The sequence below is a fragment of the Engystomops pustulosus genome, chromosome 1, assembly GCF_040894005.1.
Source record: "Engystomops pustulosus chromosome 1, aEngPut4.maternal, whole genome shotgun sequence".
NCBI lineage: Eukaryota > Metazoa > Chordata > Amphibia > Anura > Leptodactylidae > Engystomops > Engystomops pustulosus.
The window spans coordinates 17,664,804-17,684,492 of record NC_092411.1 but is presented as its reverse complement, the minus strand read 5'-3'; the positions used below and the strand labels follow the sequence as shown (position 1 = coordinate 17,684,492).

The 19,689-nt window shown below is 43.3% G+C and overlaps 1 protein-coding gene across 7 annotated transcripts in view; it reads left to right on the top strand.

Moving 5' to 3' along the window:
* PDZD2 (PDZ domain containing 2) overlaps positions 1–19,689 on the top strand; it is a 243,302-nt gene that overhangs the window by 196,565 nt on the left and 27,048 nt on the right. For all 7 annotated transcript variants that reach the window (XM_072134274.1, XM_072134263.1, XM_072134271.1 and 4 more), the window contains 2 exons: positions 4,841–4,942; positions 6,602–6,857. In XM_072134274.1, coding sequence (XP_071990375.1) covers positions 4,841–4,942; positions 6,602–6,857 — 358 coding nt within the window. The remainder of the gene's footprint in view (positions 1–4,840; positions 4,943–6,601; positions 6,858–19,689) is intronic.

Below are 19,689 nucleotides of genomic sequence, written 5' to 3'. Positions count from 1 at the left end.
TTTGGACCTGCCGGAGCTCGTCTGGCATGGTCTAGAGGGACATAGTTGAGGTCCATATTAGTCCTCGGGTTTCTCGGAGCTGTTCTCAGAGTGTTGTGGAGGCTTTGGCCGGGGTCCTTCTTCTAAACTATTTACTTGCAGTTTAGTTCCTCGTTGCCTGGTCGGGGGCGACCGCAAATCTCTGTGGATAGATGGACGGTAATAACACATCGAGAACATATGTCGGGTCACTTATATAAACCGTTAATGGATTTAACGAGGTGTTAATATTATGTTGGATCGGCGCCTTCAACTTGTCTTTACTTTTTATGATTCTAGGGAACGAGAAATAAAGGATATAGGACCCTCGCATACTAAGTACTGAGGGTCAAACAATGAGCCAAACAATGGGGCTCATTTACTATTGGTCTGCGGACCGCAATTCCGTCAGGTTTCCTGAATATTTCCATTTTGCGCAGAATTGCCCTGGGTTTTTGGCGCACGCGATCGGATTGTGGCGCATGGGCACCAGCTTGCATGCGACGCAAATCGGGGGCGTTGCCGTTGGACAAACCGCGGAATTTAAAAACGGAATTGGGTTCGCAAGATCAATCACTCACATGAACGAGGAAGAAGAAGGTGAACTCCGGCGGACCTCAACACTCCACGGAAGCAACACATGCAGGAAATTGGACGCACAACCTTAGTAAATCGCGGCAGACCCGAATCCTCGTCGGACAACGCACCTCGGGATCGCGACAGGACTGGGTAAGTAAATCTGCCCCAATGAATCACTATGGGACCCAAGTACTTAGACAGTGGGGGGAAGGTTTCTGAAGGTCAGTTTGTGTGTGTTTCAAGAGGCTGGGCCGGCATACGTCATATCTTTTCCCCGTGTATGGAGCGTTCGGCACCGTATCACTCCGTGCAGCCTTTGCCATCTATGGGGGACGTATGTACACCCTCGCATATGTCACCCTATGGTCGTGTGAATGTGACCTTGTGTTAGAGGATTAGCTGGGAGATATTTTGTTGTTGCAGAAATAACATACATGAAATTTCTGGTGTAAGCCAATGTTGTCTGTAGGGCACAGTAGGTTCTTTACTTGGGTGGGAGATCTAGAAGGTAACTGATAAGTTTTATCCAAACAAGATATGGAAGAAAAAACGGAAGGATTGAGGAGTTCTCTCTGCACCCTAAGGTGATTGACACCCTACAATCATCTGATCGCAGCAGATCTACGTCTAGACAACCTCAGGAGATGTCTGGCATTGCTGAGGGAAGCCATAACCACAGGTAGTTGGAGGAGAAAAGTGATAGGAACCAATATATAAAGTCTGCCAGAGCTACATAGAACAGGTCCCTATTCTGGGCTGATTGAGGGACCCCATTGTATGATGGCCGTATGGAAGAGATGAAGGATTGTAAACCAAGCACACTGACATACTGCTGTGTGCCCCATCTGGCAGGATCAGTTTTTTATTAAAATTCTTATGCCCTGGTTTTTAAGAAGAAAAATCATGTATATGGCCCTGAGCTCCCCCCACTCATTTGCATAATTTTAAAAAGGAATAAGCAGCTTGAATATGAGAGGATCCGGCCAGAGCAGGCACACACCAGCATGTCAGTGTGCTTGGTTTACAATCCTTCATCCTGGTGGTAGATGTCCTTTAAAGAGGTTGGCCACTTTGAATCTTCTTTCATTAGACAGGTCTCCGCATGTATCTGTCTCTTTGTCTCCCTTGAGAGCTGCAGCCTTTCCCTGTTCTCACCGAGCTGCCCTCTGCATATGCACAACTTCCTGTTTCTCACTCCTTCAGTCCGTCCTAATGGCGTCACCCACTGTGTCTCCCCCACAGTCCGTCTCATTGACAGACACAGGGAGAGGGGAGGGAGCCGGATGAGTTATAACTCTCCTGCTGCAGCTCCTCCTATTTATCAGAGCTCACACATGTAAACAAAGATCCACAGGGAGTTTGCAGACAACACTAAAGTAAGTAGCAGGACTGCTGAATCACTTGATGAACCTTCAGGGATTATAAACCAAGCACACTGACATACTGGTGTGTGCCCCCTCTGGCAGGATCTGATCATCTTTTAGCTTCTTATGCCCTTGTTTTTGGGAAATAACGGATTTCCATTGACATCTTTTGAGTTTGAAGCCCCTCAGGTTAATTTGCATACTTTTTAAAACCTTTATTTTCATAAGAACAAGGTCCTAAGAAGCTAAAATAAAAAGTCCAAATCCTGAGTGGGAACACACCAGTATGTCAGTGTGCTTGGTTTACAAACCTTCATCCTGGTGGGAGATGTCCTTTAAGGCAGTAATGGCACATGGGCAATTTATGTAGAAGAGTGGCCAATCCCTTTAAGGGCTTTTTTTTTTTTTTTTTTGCAAGAGTTCATCCAGCTAAATTACCTAAATGTGAAAGCCACATCACTTCACAACCATCTGGATCCCTTCGCGACTCCTGTATTTGGCCCTAGAGTCTAAATTTAGGCTGAGATAATGAAACATTCTCTCTTATCCGTGTTTTCTCGAGGTGTTTATCTTATTGAACTTGTGGTATGAGAGATATTTCACAGGATTCACAAGAAGCATTATCTCATTATCTGGGATATGTTGGCATAGGACCAGGTGGAGTGGGACCGCGATGGGAACGTACCCTGTGCCTGACCCATGACTGAGGATCACGGTCTATTTACTTTTCATATATTCTCGTTTTGCTTTCTTTTATGTTTCGCGTTGCAGTATCCACACCCGTCAGTTGGCCCCGTAAATCTCCCTACATGATAATTTAACTCATTTGTGGTTTCCAGTCCCCTTTTAGCTGGTAATATTTGGAGCTTGGGGTAATAAATACAGTCTCCGGTTGGCAGGGATTGGACAGCGGGGCCTTGTATTTTTGCTGCGGGTTATAGCCCAGACCCTCCATTAACCTTACGCACGGCCTCACATGATTATAGCCTTGGGTTCTATAGAGCAGTCCACTTGTTTGCAGAGTATGTGTCTGCGTTTTTATAGATTTAGTATTTGCCCTTTTATCTATAATTTTTATTCTTTCCTTAGTTTTTACCTTTTTTTTTTTACGATGTGTTTTACGTTGATTTTTATGGTTATTCTGTACAAGGATATCCAACTTTGGGGTGAATTTGACAGATATGCGATACCTTAATTTTGCAAGGTCATCGTGTGGACATCGATTTGCGGGGTCTTTATGGGACGTGTTTGATTTGGCACGGAGGTTTCTTATAGGCAGGAAGCTGATGTCGAGATTTGGGGCTGTTTACGTCAATGTGGTTTTTGGGGAGGGTTTGGGGCTCTGTAACTAGTGGAAGAGCAGAAAAGGGCTCAAGGATGTATGGAGATACTGGGGCTCATTTACTAAGGGTCCGCGGGACCGCGACTCCGTCAGGTTTCCTTAATATTTCCATTGTGCGGCGAATTGCCCCGGGTTTGTGGTGCACGCGATCGGATTGTGGCGCATCGCGCGGTGGATTACACCTGACAGATAATGGGGGAGGCGTGGCCGTCGGACACACTGCTGAATTTAAAAACGGAATTGTGTTGCAAGACACGCACTTACATGCACCGGGAAGAAGAAGGTGAACTCCGGCGGACCTCGGCGCAGAAGCGACGGATGCAGGAACTCGGGCACACGGGTTTAGTGAATCACAACAGACCCGAATCCACGTCGGACAGCGCAACGTGGGATCGCGACAGGACCGGGTAAGTAAAACTGCCCTACTGTGTAAACGTATATTCGGGGACCTGCCTCAAGGACTTTGCAGGTCCTCTAAAAGGCCATAAAATTTCCCTTTAAGGGCATGGATTGCTCTTTGCCTGTATATACCCACGCAGATTAAGAAAGTCTGGAACGTGGCCGCTTGCCGCAACATCTGGAGCCTGGATTTCAGAGTTTCCTATGATAAACATTTTCTTAGTCGAGTTTGTCCATGGTAGAGCTACTCCCAGAATTTTGGTTTTGCATAAACTTTTTATACAGACCTTTAAAGGGAACCTTTCACCAGGTTTTACCCCACTAAACTACCAGCCCCCTCAGGTAGGGTATGAAATCTCTGTTCTACACTTCCCTCTCTTAATTGAAATCTCACGTATATTGCCTAAAAAAAAATCTCCCACAAAATCAGGCAAATATGACTCTTCTCATCCCACTTTTACAAGAAATGAGTCAAGTTTAGTGGTTGCAGGAGTAATGTCATTTCAGATGCCCCTATCTTCTGTTCTGTAGCACCTAGAAACATTTTTTATGTCACATTATAAATAAGAATCTCATCTTTCAGATCCCACAGATTACAATTCTGTGAGCTACAGAACTGGACTTAAAGGCAATAAAACTGGAACTGGATCTTTATCTGCAGGTTGCAAATTTGAACTAGGTTTTAAACGGCATCTTCGGTTTTGTAGCTCACAAAGCCATGATCATGATATGGTCGGAAAGATGAGATCCTTATCTTTAATATGACACCAGTAACATGTTTCTAGGTGCTATAGAAAAGAAGATTGGCGCCTCTGCAACTCCTAAACTTGACTCATCTCATGTGAAAATGAGGTGAGAAGAGTCATAATTATATGACTTGGAGGAGATTTTTTTTATAGGTAAACAGGTGATATTTTTCATAAAAGAGGAAATTCTAGAAAAGGAGATTTCATACCCGACCTGAGGGGGATTGGAGTTTAGTGGGGAAAAAAACCACATGGGTTAGTGCAACATAATATAATAAATTCAGCTCTGCTACATTATTTATATGCAATGTGCGGCACATGTGTATATCTATAGTATCTTGGTTATGGTTTGTATTGATTAGTAATTTGTCCTGATGTGATTTATCCTACAGAAAAAGGAAGACGTCTACTTTGTGGTCCTGAGTAAGGAGGAGGGGGCCGGCCTGGGGTTCAGCATCGCAGGAGGAATCGACCTGGAGCAGAAGGCAGTCACTGTGAGTGATGATCAGGGATGAATGGGATTGGTTCTTAAATCATAGACTGCAGACCAAACACACCTGTCCTCTCAGTTAGTGTTCGTTATTGTCCTCACACTGCTGTGCTCTGTGCTGTCTTCAGCCAGTGTTTGGTATTGTCCCTAGAAAGCTGTGTAATCGGACCTTTGGGTATGTTGTTAGTAGCAGCAGAATTGTGAAATACAGATTTATATTCCAGCATTGTAGCTTCACTAACTGCATTAAAACTTCACCACAGCCCCTCGCCTTTGTTCTGTGTAGAAGCTGCAGAGAGCTTCTGCTTGAATACTACAGCAGTCATTCAAAATGCAGTGGAGGGACTTTAAAGTTGAATGCAGGAAATTAAGAGCACAGCAGTGTGAGGATAGCCATTTAGACAGCCAAGTGCACTGGGGGCATGTCTTCACGTTACTGTGTTCTCTGCAGTCAGTGTTTTGTCCATTAACAATTAGTCCAAACGTTGATTTTCCACGATTGTAGCTTCTCCCAACTGTACTGGTGGCGTGTCCTCACACTGCTGTGCATTAAGAGAACCCGTCATGCAAAATAACCCCCCTAAACTAAATATATTTTCATAAACTGCCATTAGAGAGCATTGCCTCTATCCCTTCATTGTCCCTCTACATGCCTGTAAACCTAAGCAATGAGGTCCTAAAGCTGTATGCAAATGAGCTGTGAAATGTCCAATGAAGCATTAGCATATTCAAGCTGTCCACTCTATTCATGAGTGGGAGGTACAGCCACACCCCCAGTGCATGACTGACAGCCTGTATAATGATGTGAGGCTGTATAATGATGTGCTTCCTGGTGCTGGTGGCCATGCCCCCTGCAGCCTGTGTGCATGTGTGTGTGTATAGGAGAGATACAGCAGCTCCAGGCAGCCATGTTACAGCAGAACATGTCAGATTCATGTGTAGCTGATGTCTGTGTCTCTCACCTGTATATTAGGAGGATGCAGCATGTCAGCAGATGCAGCACACACACCAGCAATGCTTTACTATACATTACACACAGACCTGAGCAGGGGGAGGAGAGGGGAGGGGTAACAGGGGTGACATCACTGCCTCTGACCATGTGACCAGCCTCATTTACATGATAAAAAATAGATGATTTTACAATGAATAATGTATGAAATAACTAGATAAAGGCTGGGATGGGATCCTTGTGAGCTGCTCCAACAGGTAGTGGTGACAGGACAAGTGACACAGACCTGATGACAGGTGTCCTTTAAGCTGCTCCACAACCCTTCCACTTTGCTCTGAGTAAATTCTGTAGCAGACAGTTGGTTGAATATCGCTAACGTCACTCAGGGTAGAGAGGAGGAGCTATGGACTACTTCAATGCAGGGGGCTCAGAGCACAGCGGTGTGAGGACACAGACTTCATGAAGCTACAATCCTGGAATATAAATAAAGGAATTGGTTTATTACATGATTTTTGGAGGCAATGGTCTCTAAATGTTCCAGACTTAAAGTCCGTTCGTGTTGCACTGCCCAGGAATGTATCCTGCGTGGTGGCCTCGCTGCAGGACGTCGCAACATTACGTTTTGGTAGTTACAGATGATGTGCCGGGATACGGGGACATGTATACTCCTGTGTGCACCTCTCTCTATACCCCTATATTATCTCATTGCTGCAGGTGCACAGAGTCTTCTCCACGGCCTCCACCATCATCGAGCGAGGAGACGGCATCCTGTCCATCAATGGCCTCTCCTTACAAGGGGCGGCTCACGGGGACGCTCTGAGCGCCTTACACCGAGCCAAACTGAGCAAAGAGGCCGTGGTGGTGATCCGCAAGGAGAGCGGCAGGGAGAGGCCACACAGAGCAGACACGTCTGGGACCGGAGGAAGACATCCCACATCTGGAAGGGACGTCTCCAAGAAAACTGACGCAGGTGAACCCCGGGACACATGGAAAACATTTGGAGTCACATTTGGTTCAGATTATTGCCGGGAGACTTGTACCATGGAATGAAATCCGCATGACACATCGAGGTCTCCTCCTCACAAATCATCAGTCTCCCTGAGACTCGGCTACAGCTCAGGCATCGGGGTCCATTATAGGGCTGAAGTTATTATATTAGGGTGCAATATGGGTGATTATTATGAGCTGTGAATCTGTAGAATAGTCTCCTCAGTAGCTGGTTCTTTACTGTAAGAGCTGTGAATCTGTGGAATAGTCTCCTCAGTAGCTGGTTCTTTACTGTAAGAGCTGTGAATCTGTAGAATAGTCTCCTCAGTAGCTGGTTCTTTACTGTAAGAGCTGTGAATCTGTGGAATAGTCTCCTCAGTAGCTGGTTCTTTACTGTAAGAGCTGTGAATCTGTGGAATAGTCTCCTCAGTAGCCGGTTCTTTACTGTAAGAGCTGTGAATCTGTAGAATAGTCTCCTCAGTAGCTGGTTTATTACTGTAAGAGCTGTGAATCTGTGAAATAGTCTCCTCAGTAGCTGGTTCTTTACTGTAAGAGCTGTGAATCTGTGGAATAGACTCCTCAGTAGCTGGTTCTTTACTGTAAGAGCCGTGAATCTGTAGAATAGTCTCCTCAGTAGCTGGTTCTTTACTGTAAGAGCTGTGAATCTGTAGAATAGTCTCCTCAGTAGCTGGTTCTTTACTGTAAGAGCTGTGAATCTGTAGAATAGTCTCCTCAGGATCTGGTTCTTTACTGTAAGAGCTGTGAATCTGTGGAATAGTCTCCTCAGTAGCTGGTTCTTTACTGTAAGAGCTGTGAATCTGTGGAATAGTCTCCCCAGTAGCTGGTTCTTTACTGTAAGAGCTGTGAATCTGTGGAATAATCTCCTCAGTAGCTGGTTCTTTACTGTAAGAGCTGTGAATCTGTGGAATAGTCTCCTCAGTAGCTGGTTCTTTACTGTAAGAGCTGTGAATCTGTAGAATAGTCTCCTCAGTAGCTGGTTCTTTACTGTAAGAGCTGTGAATCTGTGGAATAGTCTCCTCAGTAGCTGGTTCTTTACTGTAAGAGCTGTGAATCTGTAGAATAGTCTCTTCAGTAGCTGGTTCTTTACTGTAAGAGCTGTGAATCTGTAGAATAGTCTCCTCAGTAGCTGGTTCTTTACTGTAAGAGCTGTGAATCAGTGGAATAGTCTCCTCAGTAGCTGGTTCTTTACTGTAAGAGCTGTGAATCTGTAGAATAGTCTCCTCAGTAGCTGGTTCTTTACTGTAAGAGCTGTGAATCTGTAGAATTGTCTCCTCAGTAGCTGGTTCTTTACTGTAAGAGCTGTGAATCTGTAGAATAGTCTCCCCAGTAGCTGGTTTATTACTGTAAGAGCTGTGAATCTGTGAAATAGTCTCCTCAGTAGCTGGTTCTTTACTGTAAGAGCTGTGAATCTGTGGAATAGTCTCCTCAGTAGCTGGTTCTTTACTGTAAGAGCTGTGAATCTGTGGAATAGTCTCCTCAGTAGCTGGTTCTTTACTGTAAGAGCTGTGAATCTGTAGAATAGTCTCCTCAGTAGCTCGTTCTTTACTGTAAGAGCTGCGAATGTGTAGAATAGTCTCCTCAGAAGCTGGTTCTTTACTGTAAGAGCTGTGAATCTGTGGAATAGTCTCCTCAGTAGCTGGTTCTTTACTGTAAGAGCTGTGAATCTGTGGAATAGTCTCCTCAGTAGCTGGTTCTTTACTGTAAGAGCTGTGATTCTGTAGAATAGTCTCCTCAGTAGCTGGTTCTTTACTGTAAGAGCTGTAAATCTGTAGAATAGTCTCCTCAGTAGCTGGTTCTTTACTGTAAGAGCTATGAATCTGTGGAATAGTCTCCTCATAGCTGGTTCTTTACTGTAAGAGCTGTGAATCTGTAGAATAGTCTCCTCAGTAGCTGGTTCTTTACTGTAAGAGCTGTGAATCTGTAGAATAGTCTCCTCAGTAGCTGGTTCTTTACTGTAAGAGATGTGAATCTGTAGAATAGTCTCCTCAGTAGCTCGTTCTTTACTGTAAGAGCTGCGAATGTGTAGAATAGTCTCCTCAGAAGCTGGTTCTTTACTGTAAGAGCTGTGAATCTGTGGAATAGTCTCCTCAGTAGCTGGTTCTTTACTGTAAGAGCTGTGAATCTGTGGAATAGTCTCCTCAGTAGCTGGTTCTTTACTGTAAGAGCTGTGAATCTGTAGAATAGTCACCTCAGTAGCTGGTTCTGTTCTGTAAGAGCTGTGAATCTGTAGAATAGTCTCCTCAGTAGCTGGTTCTTTACTGTAAGAGCTGTGAATCTGTGGAATAGTCTCCTCAGTAGCTGGTTCTTTACTGTAAGAGCTGTGAATCTGTAGAATAGTCTCCTCAGTAGCTGGTTCTTTACTGTAAGAGCTGTGAATCTGTAGAATAGTCTCCTCAGTAGCTGGTTCTTTACTGTAAGAGATGTGAATCTGTAGAATAGTCTCCTCAGTAGCTGGTTCTTTACTGTAAGAGCTGTGAATCAGTGGAATAGTCTCCTCAGTAGCTGGTTCTTTACTGTAAGAGCTGTGAATCTGTAGAATAGTCTCCTCAGTAGCTGGTTCTTTACTGTAAGAGCTGTGAATCTGTAGAATAGTCTCCCCAGTAGCTGGTTTATTACTGTAAGAGCTGTGAATCTGTGAAATAGTCTCCTCAGTAGCTGGTTCTTTACTGTAAGAGCTGTGAATCTGTAGAATAGTCTCCTCAGTAGCTGGTTCTTTACTGTAAGAGCTGTGAATCTGTAGAATAGTCTCCTCAGTAGCTGGTTCTTTACTGTAAGAGCTGTGAATCTGTGGAATAGTCTCCTCAGTAGCTGGTTCTTTACTGTAAGAGCTGTGAATCTGTAGAATAGTCTCCCCAGTAGCTGGTTCTTTACTGTAAGAGCTGCGAATGTGTAGAATAGTCTCCTCAGAAGCTGGTTCTTTACTGTAAGAGCTGTGAATCTGTGGAATAGTCTCCTTAGTAGCTGGTTCTTTACTGTAAGAGCTGTGAATCTGTGGAATAGTCTCCTCAGTAGCTGGTTCTTTACTGTAAGAGCTGTGAATCTGTAGGATAGTCTCCTCAGTAGCTGGTTCTTTACTGTAAGAGCTGCGAATGTGTAGAATAGTCTCTTCAGAAACTGGTTCTTTACTGTAAGAGCTGTGAATCTGTGGAATAGTCTCCTCAGTAGCTGGTTCTTTACTGTAAGAGCTGTGAATCTGTAGAATAGTCTCCCCAGTAGCTGGTTCTTTACTGTAAGAGCTGCGAATGTGTAGAATAGTCTCCTCAGAAGCTGGTTCTTTACTGTAAGAGCTGTGAATCTGTGGAATAGTCTCCTCAGTAGCTGGTTCATTACTGTAAGAGATGTGAATCTGTAGAATAGTCTCCTCAGTAGCTGGTTCATTACTGTAAGAGATGTGAATCTGTAGAATAGTCTCCTCAGTAGCTGGTTCTTTACTGTAAGAGCTGTAAATCTGTAGAATAGTCTCCTCATAGCTGGTTCTTTACTGTAAGAGCTGTGTATCTGTAGAATAGTCTCCTCAGTAGCTGGTTCTTTACTGTAAGAGCTGTGAATCTGTAGAATAGTCACCTCAGTAGCTGGTTCTGTTCTGTAAGAGCTGTGAATCTGTAGAATAGTCTCCTCAGTAGCTCGTTCTTTACTGTAAGAGCTGTAAATCTGTAGAATAGTCTCCTCAGTAGCTGGTTCTTTACTGTAAGAGCTGTAAATCTGTAGAATAGTCTCCTCAGTAGCTGGTTCTTTACTGTAAGAGCTGTGAATCTGTAGAATAGTCTCCTCAGTAGCTGGTTCATTACTGTAAGAGCTGTGAATCTGTGGAATAGTCTCCTCAGTAGCTGGTTCTTTACTGTAAGAGCTGTGAATCTGTGGAATAGTCTCCTCAGTAGCTGGTTCTTTACTGTAAGAGCTGTGAATATGTGGAATAGTCTCCTCAGTAGCTGGTTCTTTACTGTAAGAGCTGTGATTCTGTGATAAAGTCTCCTCAGTAGATGGTTCTTTACTGTAAGAGCTGTGAATCTGTAGAATAGTCTCCTCAGGAGCTGGTTCTTTACTGTAAGAGCTGTGAATCTGTAGAATAGTCTCCTCAGGAGCTGGTTCTTTACTGTAAGAGCTGTGAATCTGTAGAGTAGTCTCCTCAGTAGCTGGTTCTTTACTGTAAGAGCTGTGAATCTGGAGAATAGTCTCCTCAGTAGCTGGTTCTTTACTGTAAGAGCTGTGAATCTGTAGAATAGTCTCCTCAGTAGCTGGTTCTTTACTGTAAGAGTTGTGAATCTGTGGAATAGTCTTTTCAGTCGCTGGTTCTTTACTGTAAGAGCTGTGAATCTGTGGAATAGTCTCCACAGCAGCTGGTTTCTTATGGTAAAAGCTGTGAATCTGTGGAATAGTCTCCTCAGTAGCTGGTTCTTTACTGTAAGAGCTGTGAATCTGTAGAATAGTCTCCCCAGCAGCTGGTTCTTTACTGTAAGAGCTGTGAATCTGTAGAATAGTCTCCTCAGTAGCTGGTTCTATACTGTAAGAGCTGTGAATCTGTAGAATAGTATCCTCAGTAGCTGGTTCTTTACTGTAAGAGCTGTGAATCTGTAGAATAGTTTCCTCAGTAGCTGGTTCTTTACTGTAAGAGCTGTGAATCTGTAGAATAGTCTCCCCAGGAGCTGGTTCTTTACTGTAAGAGATGTGAATCTGTAGAATATTCTCCCCAGTAGCTGGTTCTTTACTGTAAGAGCTGTGAATCTGTGGAATAGTCTCCTCAGTAGCTGATTCCTTACTGTAAGAGCTGTGAATCTGTGGAATAGTCTCCTCAGTAGCTGATTCCTTACTGTAAGAGCTGTGAATCTGTGGAATAGTCTCCTCAGTAGCTGGTTCTTTACTGTAAGAGCTGTGAATCTGTGGAATAGTCTCCTCAGGAGCTGGTTCTTTACTGTAAGAGCTGTGAATCTGTGGAATAGTCTCCTCAGTAGCTGGTTCTTTACTGTAAGAGCTGTGAATCTGTAGAATAGTCTCCTCAGTAGCTGGTTCTTTACTGTAAGAGCTGTGAATCTGTAGAATAGCCTCCTCAGTAGCTGGTTCTTTACTGTAAGAGCTGTGAATCTGTAGAATATTCTCCTCAGTAGCTGGTTCTTTACTGTAAGAGCTGTGAATCTGTGGAATAGTCTCCTCAGTAGCTGGTTACTGTAAGAGCTGTGAATCTGTAGAATAGTCTCCTCAGTAGCTTGTTCTTTACTGTAAGAGCCGTGAATCTGTAGAATAGTCTCCTCAGTAGCTGATTCTGTACTGTAAGAGCTGTGAATCTGTAGAATCATCTCCTCAGTAGCTGGTTCTTTACTGTAAGAGCTATGAATCTGGGGAATAGTCTCCCTAGCAGCTGGTTCTTTACTGTAAGAGCTGTGAATCTGTGGAATAGTCTCCTCAGTAGCTGGTTCTTTACTGTAAGAGCTGTGAATCTGTGGAATAGTCTCCTCAGTAGCTGGTTCTTTACTGTAAGAGCTGTGAATCTGTGGAATAGTCTCCTCAGTAGCTGGTTCTTTACTGTAAGAGCTGTGAATCTGTGGAATAGTCTCCTCAGGAGCTGGTTCTTTACTGTAAGAACTGTGAATCTGTAGAATAGTCTCCTCAGTAGCTGGTTCTTTACTGTAAGAGCTGTGAATCTGTAGAATAGTCTCCTCAGTAGCTGGTTCTTTACTGTAAGAGCTGTGAATCTGTAGAATAGTCTCCCCCTTAGCTGGTTCTTTACTGTAAGAGCTGTGAATCTGTGGAATAGTCTCCTCAGGAGAAGGTTCTTTACTGTAAGAGTTGTGAATCTGTAGAATAGTCTCCTCAGTAGCTGGTTCTTTACTGTAAGAGCTGTGAATCTGTAGAATAGTCTCCTCAATAGCTGGTTCTTTACTGTAAGAGCTGTGAATCTGTGGAATAGTCTCCCCCTTAGCTGGTTCTTTACTGTAAGAGCTGTGAATCTGTAGAATAGTCTCCTCAGTAGCTGGTTCTTTACTGTAAGAGCTGTGAATCTGTAGAATAGTCTCCTCAGTAGCTGGTTCTTTACTGTAAGAGCTGTGAATCTGTAGAATAGTCTCCTCAGTAGCTGGTTCTTTACTGTAAGAGCTGTGAATCTGTGGAGTAGTCTCCTCAGTAGCTGGTTCTTTACTGTAAGAGCTGTGAATCTGTAGAATAGTCTCCTCAGTAGCTGGTTCTTTACTGTAAGAGCTGTGAATCTGTGGAATAGTCTCCCCGTAGCTGGTTCTTTACTGTAAGAGCTGTGAATCTGTAGAATAGTCTCCTCAGTAGCCGGTTCTTTACTGTAAGAGCTGTGTATCTGTAGAATAGTCTCCTCAGTAGCTGGTTCTTTACTGTAAGAGCTGTGGATCTGTAGAATAGTCTCCTCAGTAGCTGGTTCTTTACTGTAAGAGCTGTGTATCTGTGGAATAGTCTGCTCGGTTGCTGGTTCTTTACTGTAAGAGCTGTGAATCTGTAGAATAGTCTCCTCAGTAGCCGGTTCTTTACTGTAGGAGCTGTGAATCTGTGGAATAGTCTCCTCAGTAGCTGGTTCTTTACTGTAAGAGCTGTGAATCTGTAGAATAGTCTCCTCAGTAGCCGGTTCTTTACTGTAGGATCTGTGAATCTGTAGAATAGTCTCCTCAGTAGCTGGTTCTTTACTGTAAGAGCTGTGAATCTATAGAATAGTCTCCTCAGTAGCTGGTTCTTTACTGTAAGAGCTGTGATTCTGTAGAATAGTCTCCTCAGTAGCTGGTTCTTTACTGTAAGAGCTGTGAATCTGTGGAATAGTCTCCCCAGTAGCTGGTTCTTTACTGTAAGAGCTATGAATCTGTGGAATAGTCTCCCCCGTATCTGGTTCTTTTCTGTAAGAGCTGTGAATCTGTGGAATAGTCTCCTCAGTAGCTGGTTCTTTACTGTAAGAGCTGTGAATCTGTAGAATTGTCTCCTCAGTAGCTGGTTCTGTACTGTAAGAGCTGTGAATCTGTAGAATAGTCTCCTCAGTAGCTGGTTCTTTACTGTAAGAGCTGTGAATCTGTGGAATAGTCTCCCCAGTAGCTGGTTCTTTACTGTAAGAGCTATGAATCTGTGGAATAGTCTCCCCCGTATCTGGTTCTTTTCTGTAAGAGCTGTGAATCTGTGGAATAGTCTCCTCAGTAGCTGGTTCTTTACTGTAAGAGCTGTGAATCTGTAGAATTGTCTCCTCAGTAGCTGGTTCTGTACTGTAAGAGCTGTGAATCTGTAGAATAGTCTCCTCAGTATCTGGTTCTTTACTGTAAGAGCTGTGAATCTGTAGAATAGTCTCCTCAGGAGCAGGTTCTTTACTGTAAGAGCTGTGAATCTGTGGAATAGTCTCATCAGTAGTTGGTTCTTTACTGTAAGAGTTGTGATTCTGTAGAATAGTCTCCTCAGTAGCTGGTTCTTTACTGTAAGAGCTGTGAATCTGTAGAATAGTCTCCCCAGTAGCTGGTTCTTTACTGTAAGAGCTGTAAATCTGTAGAATAGTCTTCTCAGTAGCTGGTTCATTACTGTAAGAGCTGTGAATCTGTGGAATAGTCTCCTCAGTAGCTGGTTCTTTACTGTAAGAGCTGTGAATCTGTAGAATAGTCTCCTAAGTAGCTGGTTCTTTACTGTAAGAGCTGTGAATCTGTGGAATAGTCTCCCCCTTAGCTGGTTCTTTACTGTAAGAGCTGTGAATCTGTAGAATAGTCTCCTCAGTAGCTGGATCTTTACTGTAAGAGCTGTGAATCTGTAGAATAGTCTCCTCAGTAGCTGGTTCTTTACTGTAAGAGCTGTGAATCTGTGGAGTAGTCTCCTCAGTAGCTGGTTCTTTACTGTAAGAGCTGTGAATCTGTAGAATAGTCTCCTCAGTAGCCGGTTCTTTACTGTAAGAGCTGTGTATCTGTAGAATAGTCTCCTCAGTAGCTGGTTCTTTACTGTAAGAGCTGTGAATCTGTAGAATAGTCTCCTCAGTAGCTGGTTCTTTACTGTAAGAGCTGTGTATCTGTGGAATAGTCTGCTCGGTTGCTGGTTCTTTACTGTAAGAGCTGTGAATCTGTAGAATAGTCTCCTCAGTAGCCGGTTCTTTACTGTAGGATCTGTGAATCTGTAGAATAGTCTCCTCAGTAGCTGGTTCTTTACTGTAGGAGCTGTGAATCTGTGGAATAGTCTCCTCAGTAGCTGGTTCTTTACTGTAAGAGCTGTGCATCTGTAGAATAGTCTCCTCAGTAGCCGGTTCTTTACTGTAGGATCTGTGAATCTGTAGAATAGTCTCCTCAGTAGCTGGTTCTTTACTGTAAGAGCTGTGAATCTATAGAATAGTCTCCTCAGTAGCTGGTTCTTTACTGTAAGAGCTTTGATTCTGTAGAATAGTCTCCTCAGTAGCTGGTTCTTTACTGTAAGAGCTGTGAATCTGAGAATAGTCTCCTCAGTAGCTGGTTCTTTACTGTAAGAGCTGTGAATCTGTGGAATAGTCTCCTCAGTAGCTGGTTCTTTACTGTAAGAGCTGTGAATCTGTGGAATAGTCTCCCCCTTAGCTGGTTCTTTACTATAAGAGCTGTGAATCTGTGGAATTGTCTCCTCAGTAGCTAGTTCTTTACTGTAAGAGCTGTGACTCTGTAGAATAGTCTCCTCAGTAGCTGGTTCTTTACTGTAAGAGCTGTGACTCTGTAGAATAGTCTCCTCAGTAGCTGGTTCTTTACTGTAAGAGCTGTGAATCTGTGGAATAGTCTCCCCAGTAGCTGGTTCTTTACTGTAAGAGCTATGAATCTGTGGAATAGTCTCCCCCGTATCTGGTTCTTTTCTGTAAGAGCTGTGATTCTGTAGAATAGTCTCCTCAGTAGCTGGTTCTTTACTGTAAGAGCTGTGAATCTGTAGAATAGTCTCCTCAGTAGCCGGTTCTTTACTGTAAGAGCTGTGTATCTGTAGAATAGTCTCCTCAGTAGCTGGTTCTTTACTGTAAGAGCTGTGAATCTGTAGAATAGTCTCCTCAGTAGCTGGTTCTTTACTGTAAGAGCTGTGTATCTGTGGAATAGTCTGCTCGGTTGCTGGTTCTTTACTGTAAGAGCTGTGAATCTGTAGAATCGTCTCCTCAGTAGCCGGTTCTTTACTGTAGGATCTGTGAATCTGTAGAATAGTCTCCTCAGTAGCTGGTTCTTTACTGTAGGAGCTGTGAATCTGTGGAATAGTCTCCTCAGTAGCTGGTTCTTTACTGTAAGAGCTGTGCATCTGTAGAATAGTCTCCTCAGTAGCCGGTTCTTTACTGTAGGATCTGTGAATCTGTAAAATAGTCTCCTCAGTAGCTGGTTATTTACTGTAAGAGCTGTGAATCTATAGAATAGTCTCCTCAGTAGCTGGTTCTTTACTGTAAGAGCTGTGATTCTGTAGAATAGTCTCCTCAGTAGCTGGTTCTTTACTGTAAGAGCTGTGAATCTGAGAATAGTCTCCTCAGTAGCTGGTTCTTTACTGTAAGAGCTGTGAATCTGTAGAATAGTCTCCTCAGTAGCTCGTTCTTTACTGTAAGAGCTGCGAATGTGTAGAATAGTCTCCTCAGAAGCTGGTTCTTTACTGTAAGAGCTGTGAATCTGTGGAATAGTCTCCTCAGTAGCTGGTTCTTTACTGTAAGAGCTGTGAATCTGTGGAATAGTCTCCTCAGTAGCTGGTTCTTTACTGTAAGAGCTGTGAATCTGTAGAATAGTCACCTCAGTAGCTGGTTCTGTTCTGTAAGAGCTGTGAATCTGTAGAATAGTCTCCTCAGTAGCTGGTTCTTTACTGTAAGAGCTGTGAATCTGTGGAATAGTCTCCTCAGTAGCTGGTTCTTTACTGTAAGAGCTGTGAATCTGTAGAATAGTCTCCTCAGTAGCTGGTTCTTTACTGTAAGAGCTGTGAATCTGTAGAATAGTCTCCTCAGTAGCTGGTTCTTTACTGTAAGAGATGTGAATCTGTAGAATAGTCTCCTCAGTAGCTGGTTCTTTACTGTAAGAGCTGTGAATCAGTGGAATAGTCTCCTCAGTAGCTGGTTCTTTACTGTAAGAGCTGTGAATCTGTAGAAAAGTCTCCTCAGTAGCTGGTTCTTTACTGTAAGAGCTGTGAATCTGTAGAATAGTCTCCCCAGTAGCTGGTTTATTACTGTAAGAGCTGTGAATCTGTGAAATAGTCTCCTCAGTAGCTGGTTCTTTACTGTAAGAGCTGTGAATCTGTAGAATAGTCTCCTCAGTAGCTGGTTCTTTACTGTAAGAGCTGTGAATCTGTAGAATAGTCTCCTCAGTAGCTGGTTCTTTACTGTAAGAGCTGTGAATCTGTGGAATAGTCTCCTCAGTAGCTGGTTCTTTACTGTAAGAGCTGTGAATCTGTAGAATAGTCTCCCCAGTAGCTGGTTCTTTACTGTAAGAGCTGCGAATGTGTAGAATAGTCTCCTCAGAAGCTGGTTCTTTACTGTAAGAGCTGTGAATCTGTGGAATAGTCTCCTTAGTAGCTGGTTCTTTACTGTAAGAGCTGTGAATCTGTGGAATAGTCTCCTCAGTAGCTGGTTCTTTACTGTAAGAGCTGTGAATCTGTAGGATAGTCTCCTCAGTAGCTGGTTCTTTACTGTAAGAGCTGCGAATGTGTAGAATAGTCTCTTCAGAAACTGGTTCTTTACTGTAAGAGCTGTGAATCTGTGGAATAGTCTCCTCAGTAGCTGGTTCTTTACTGTAAGAGCTGTGAATCTGTAGAATAGTCTCCCCAGTAGCTGGTTCTTTACTGTAAGAGCTGCGAATGTGTAGAATAGTCTCCTCAGAAGCTGGTTCTTTACTGTAAGAGCTGTGAATCTGTGGAATAGTCTCCTCAGTAGCTGGTTCATTACTGTAAGAGATGTGAATCTGTAGAATAGTCTCCTCAGTAGCTGGTTCATTACTGTAAGAGATGTGAATCTGTAGAATAGTCTCCTCAGTAGCTGGTTCTTTACTGTAAGAGCTGTAAATCTGTAGAATAGTCTCCTCATAGCTGGTTCTTTACTGTAAGAGCTGTGTATCTGTAGAATAGTCTCCTCAGTAGCTGGTTCTTTACTGTAAGAGCTGTGAATCTGTAGAATAGTCACCTCAGTAGCTGGTTCTGTTCTGTAAGAGCTGTGAATCTGTAGAATAGTCTCCTCAGTAGCTCGTTCTTTACTGTAAGAGCTGTAAATCTGTAGAATAGTCTCCTCAGTAGCTGGTTCTTTACTGTAAGAGCTGTGAATCTGTAGAATAGTCTCCTCAGTAGCTGGTTCATTACTGTAAGAGCTGTGAATCTGTGGAATAGTCTTCTCAGTAGCTGGTTCTTTACTGTAAGAGCTGTGAATCTGTGGAATAGTCTCCTCAGTAGCTGGTTCTTTACTGTAAGAGCTGTGAATATGTGGAATAGTCTCCTCAGTAGCTGGTTCTTTACTGTAAGAGCTGTGAATATGTGGAATAGTCTCCTCAGTAGCTGGTTCTTTACTGTAAGAGCTGTGATTCTGTGATAAAGTCTCCTCAGTAGATGGTTCTTTACTGTAAGAGCTGTGAATCTGTAGAATAGTCTCCTCAGGAGCTGGTTCTTTACTGTAAGAGCTGTGAATCTGTGGAATAGTCTCATCAGTAGTTGGTTCTTTACTGTAAGAGTTGTGATTCTGTAGAATAGTCTCCTCAGTAGCTGGTTCTTTACTGTAAGAGCTGTGAATCTGTAGAATAGTCTCCCCAGTAGCTGGTTCTTTACTGTAAGAGCTGTAAATCTGTAGAATAGTCTTCTCAGTAGCTGGTTCATTACTGTAAGAGCTGTGAATCTGTGGAATAGTCTCCTCAGTAGCTGGTTCTTTACTGTAAGAGCTGTGAATCTGTAGAATAGTCTCCTAAGTAGCTGGTTCTTTACTGTAAGAGCTGTGAATCTGTAGAATAGTCTCCTCAGTAGCTGGTTCTTTACTGTAAGAGCTGTGAATCTGTGGAATAGTCTCCCCCTTAGCTGGTTCTTTACTGTAAGAGCTGTGAATCTGTAGAATAGTCTCCTCAGTAGCTGGATCTTTACTGTAAGAGCTGTGAATCTGTAGAATAGTCTCCTCAGTAGCTGGTTCTTTACTGTAAGAGCTGTGAATCTGTGGAGTAGTCTCCTCAGTAGCTGGTTCTTTACTGTAAGAGCTGTGAATCTGTAGAATAGTCTCCTCAGTAGCTGGTTCTTTACTGTAAGAGCTGTGAATCTGTAGAATAGTCTCCTCAGTAGCCGGTTCTTTACTGTAAGAGCTGTGTATCTGTAGAATAGTCTCCTCAGTAGCTGGTTCTTTACTGTAAGAGCTGTGAATCTGTAGAATAGTCTCCTCAGTAGCTGGTTCTTTACTGTAAGAGCTGTGTATCTGTGGAATAGTCTGCTCGGTTGCTGGTTCTTTACTGTAAGAGCTGTGAATCTGTAGAATAGTCTCCTCAGTAGCCGGTTCTTTACTGTAGGATCTGTGAATCTGTAGAATAGTCTCCTCAGTAGCTGGTTCTTTACTGTAGGAGCTGTGAATCTGTGGAATAGTCTCCTCAGTAGCTGGTTCTTTACTGTAAGAGCTGTGCATCTGTAGAATAGTCTCCTCAGTAGCCGGTTCTTTACTGTAGGATCTGTGAATCTGTAAAATAGTCTCCTCAGTAGCTGGTTCTTTACTGTAAGAGCTGTGAATCTATAGAATAGTCTCCTCAGTAGCTGGTTCTTTACTGTAAGAGCTGTGATTCTGTAGAATAGTCTCCTCAGTAGCTGGTTCTTTACTGTAAGAGCTGTGAATCTGAGAATAGTCTCCTCAGTAGCTGGTTCTTTACTGTAAGAGCTGTGAATCTGTGGAATAGTCTCCTCAGTAG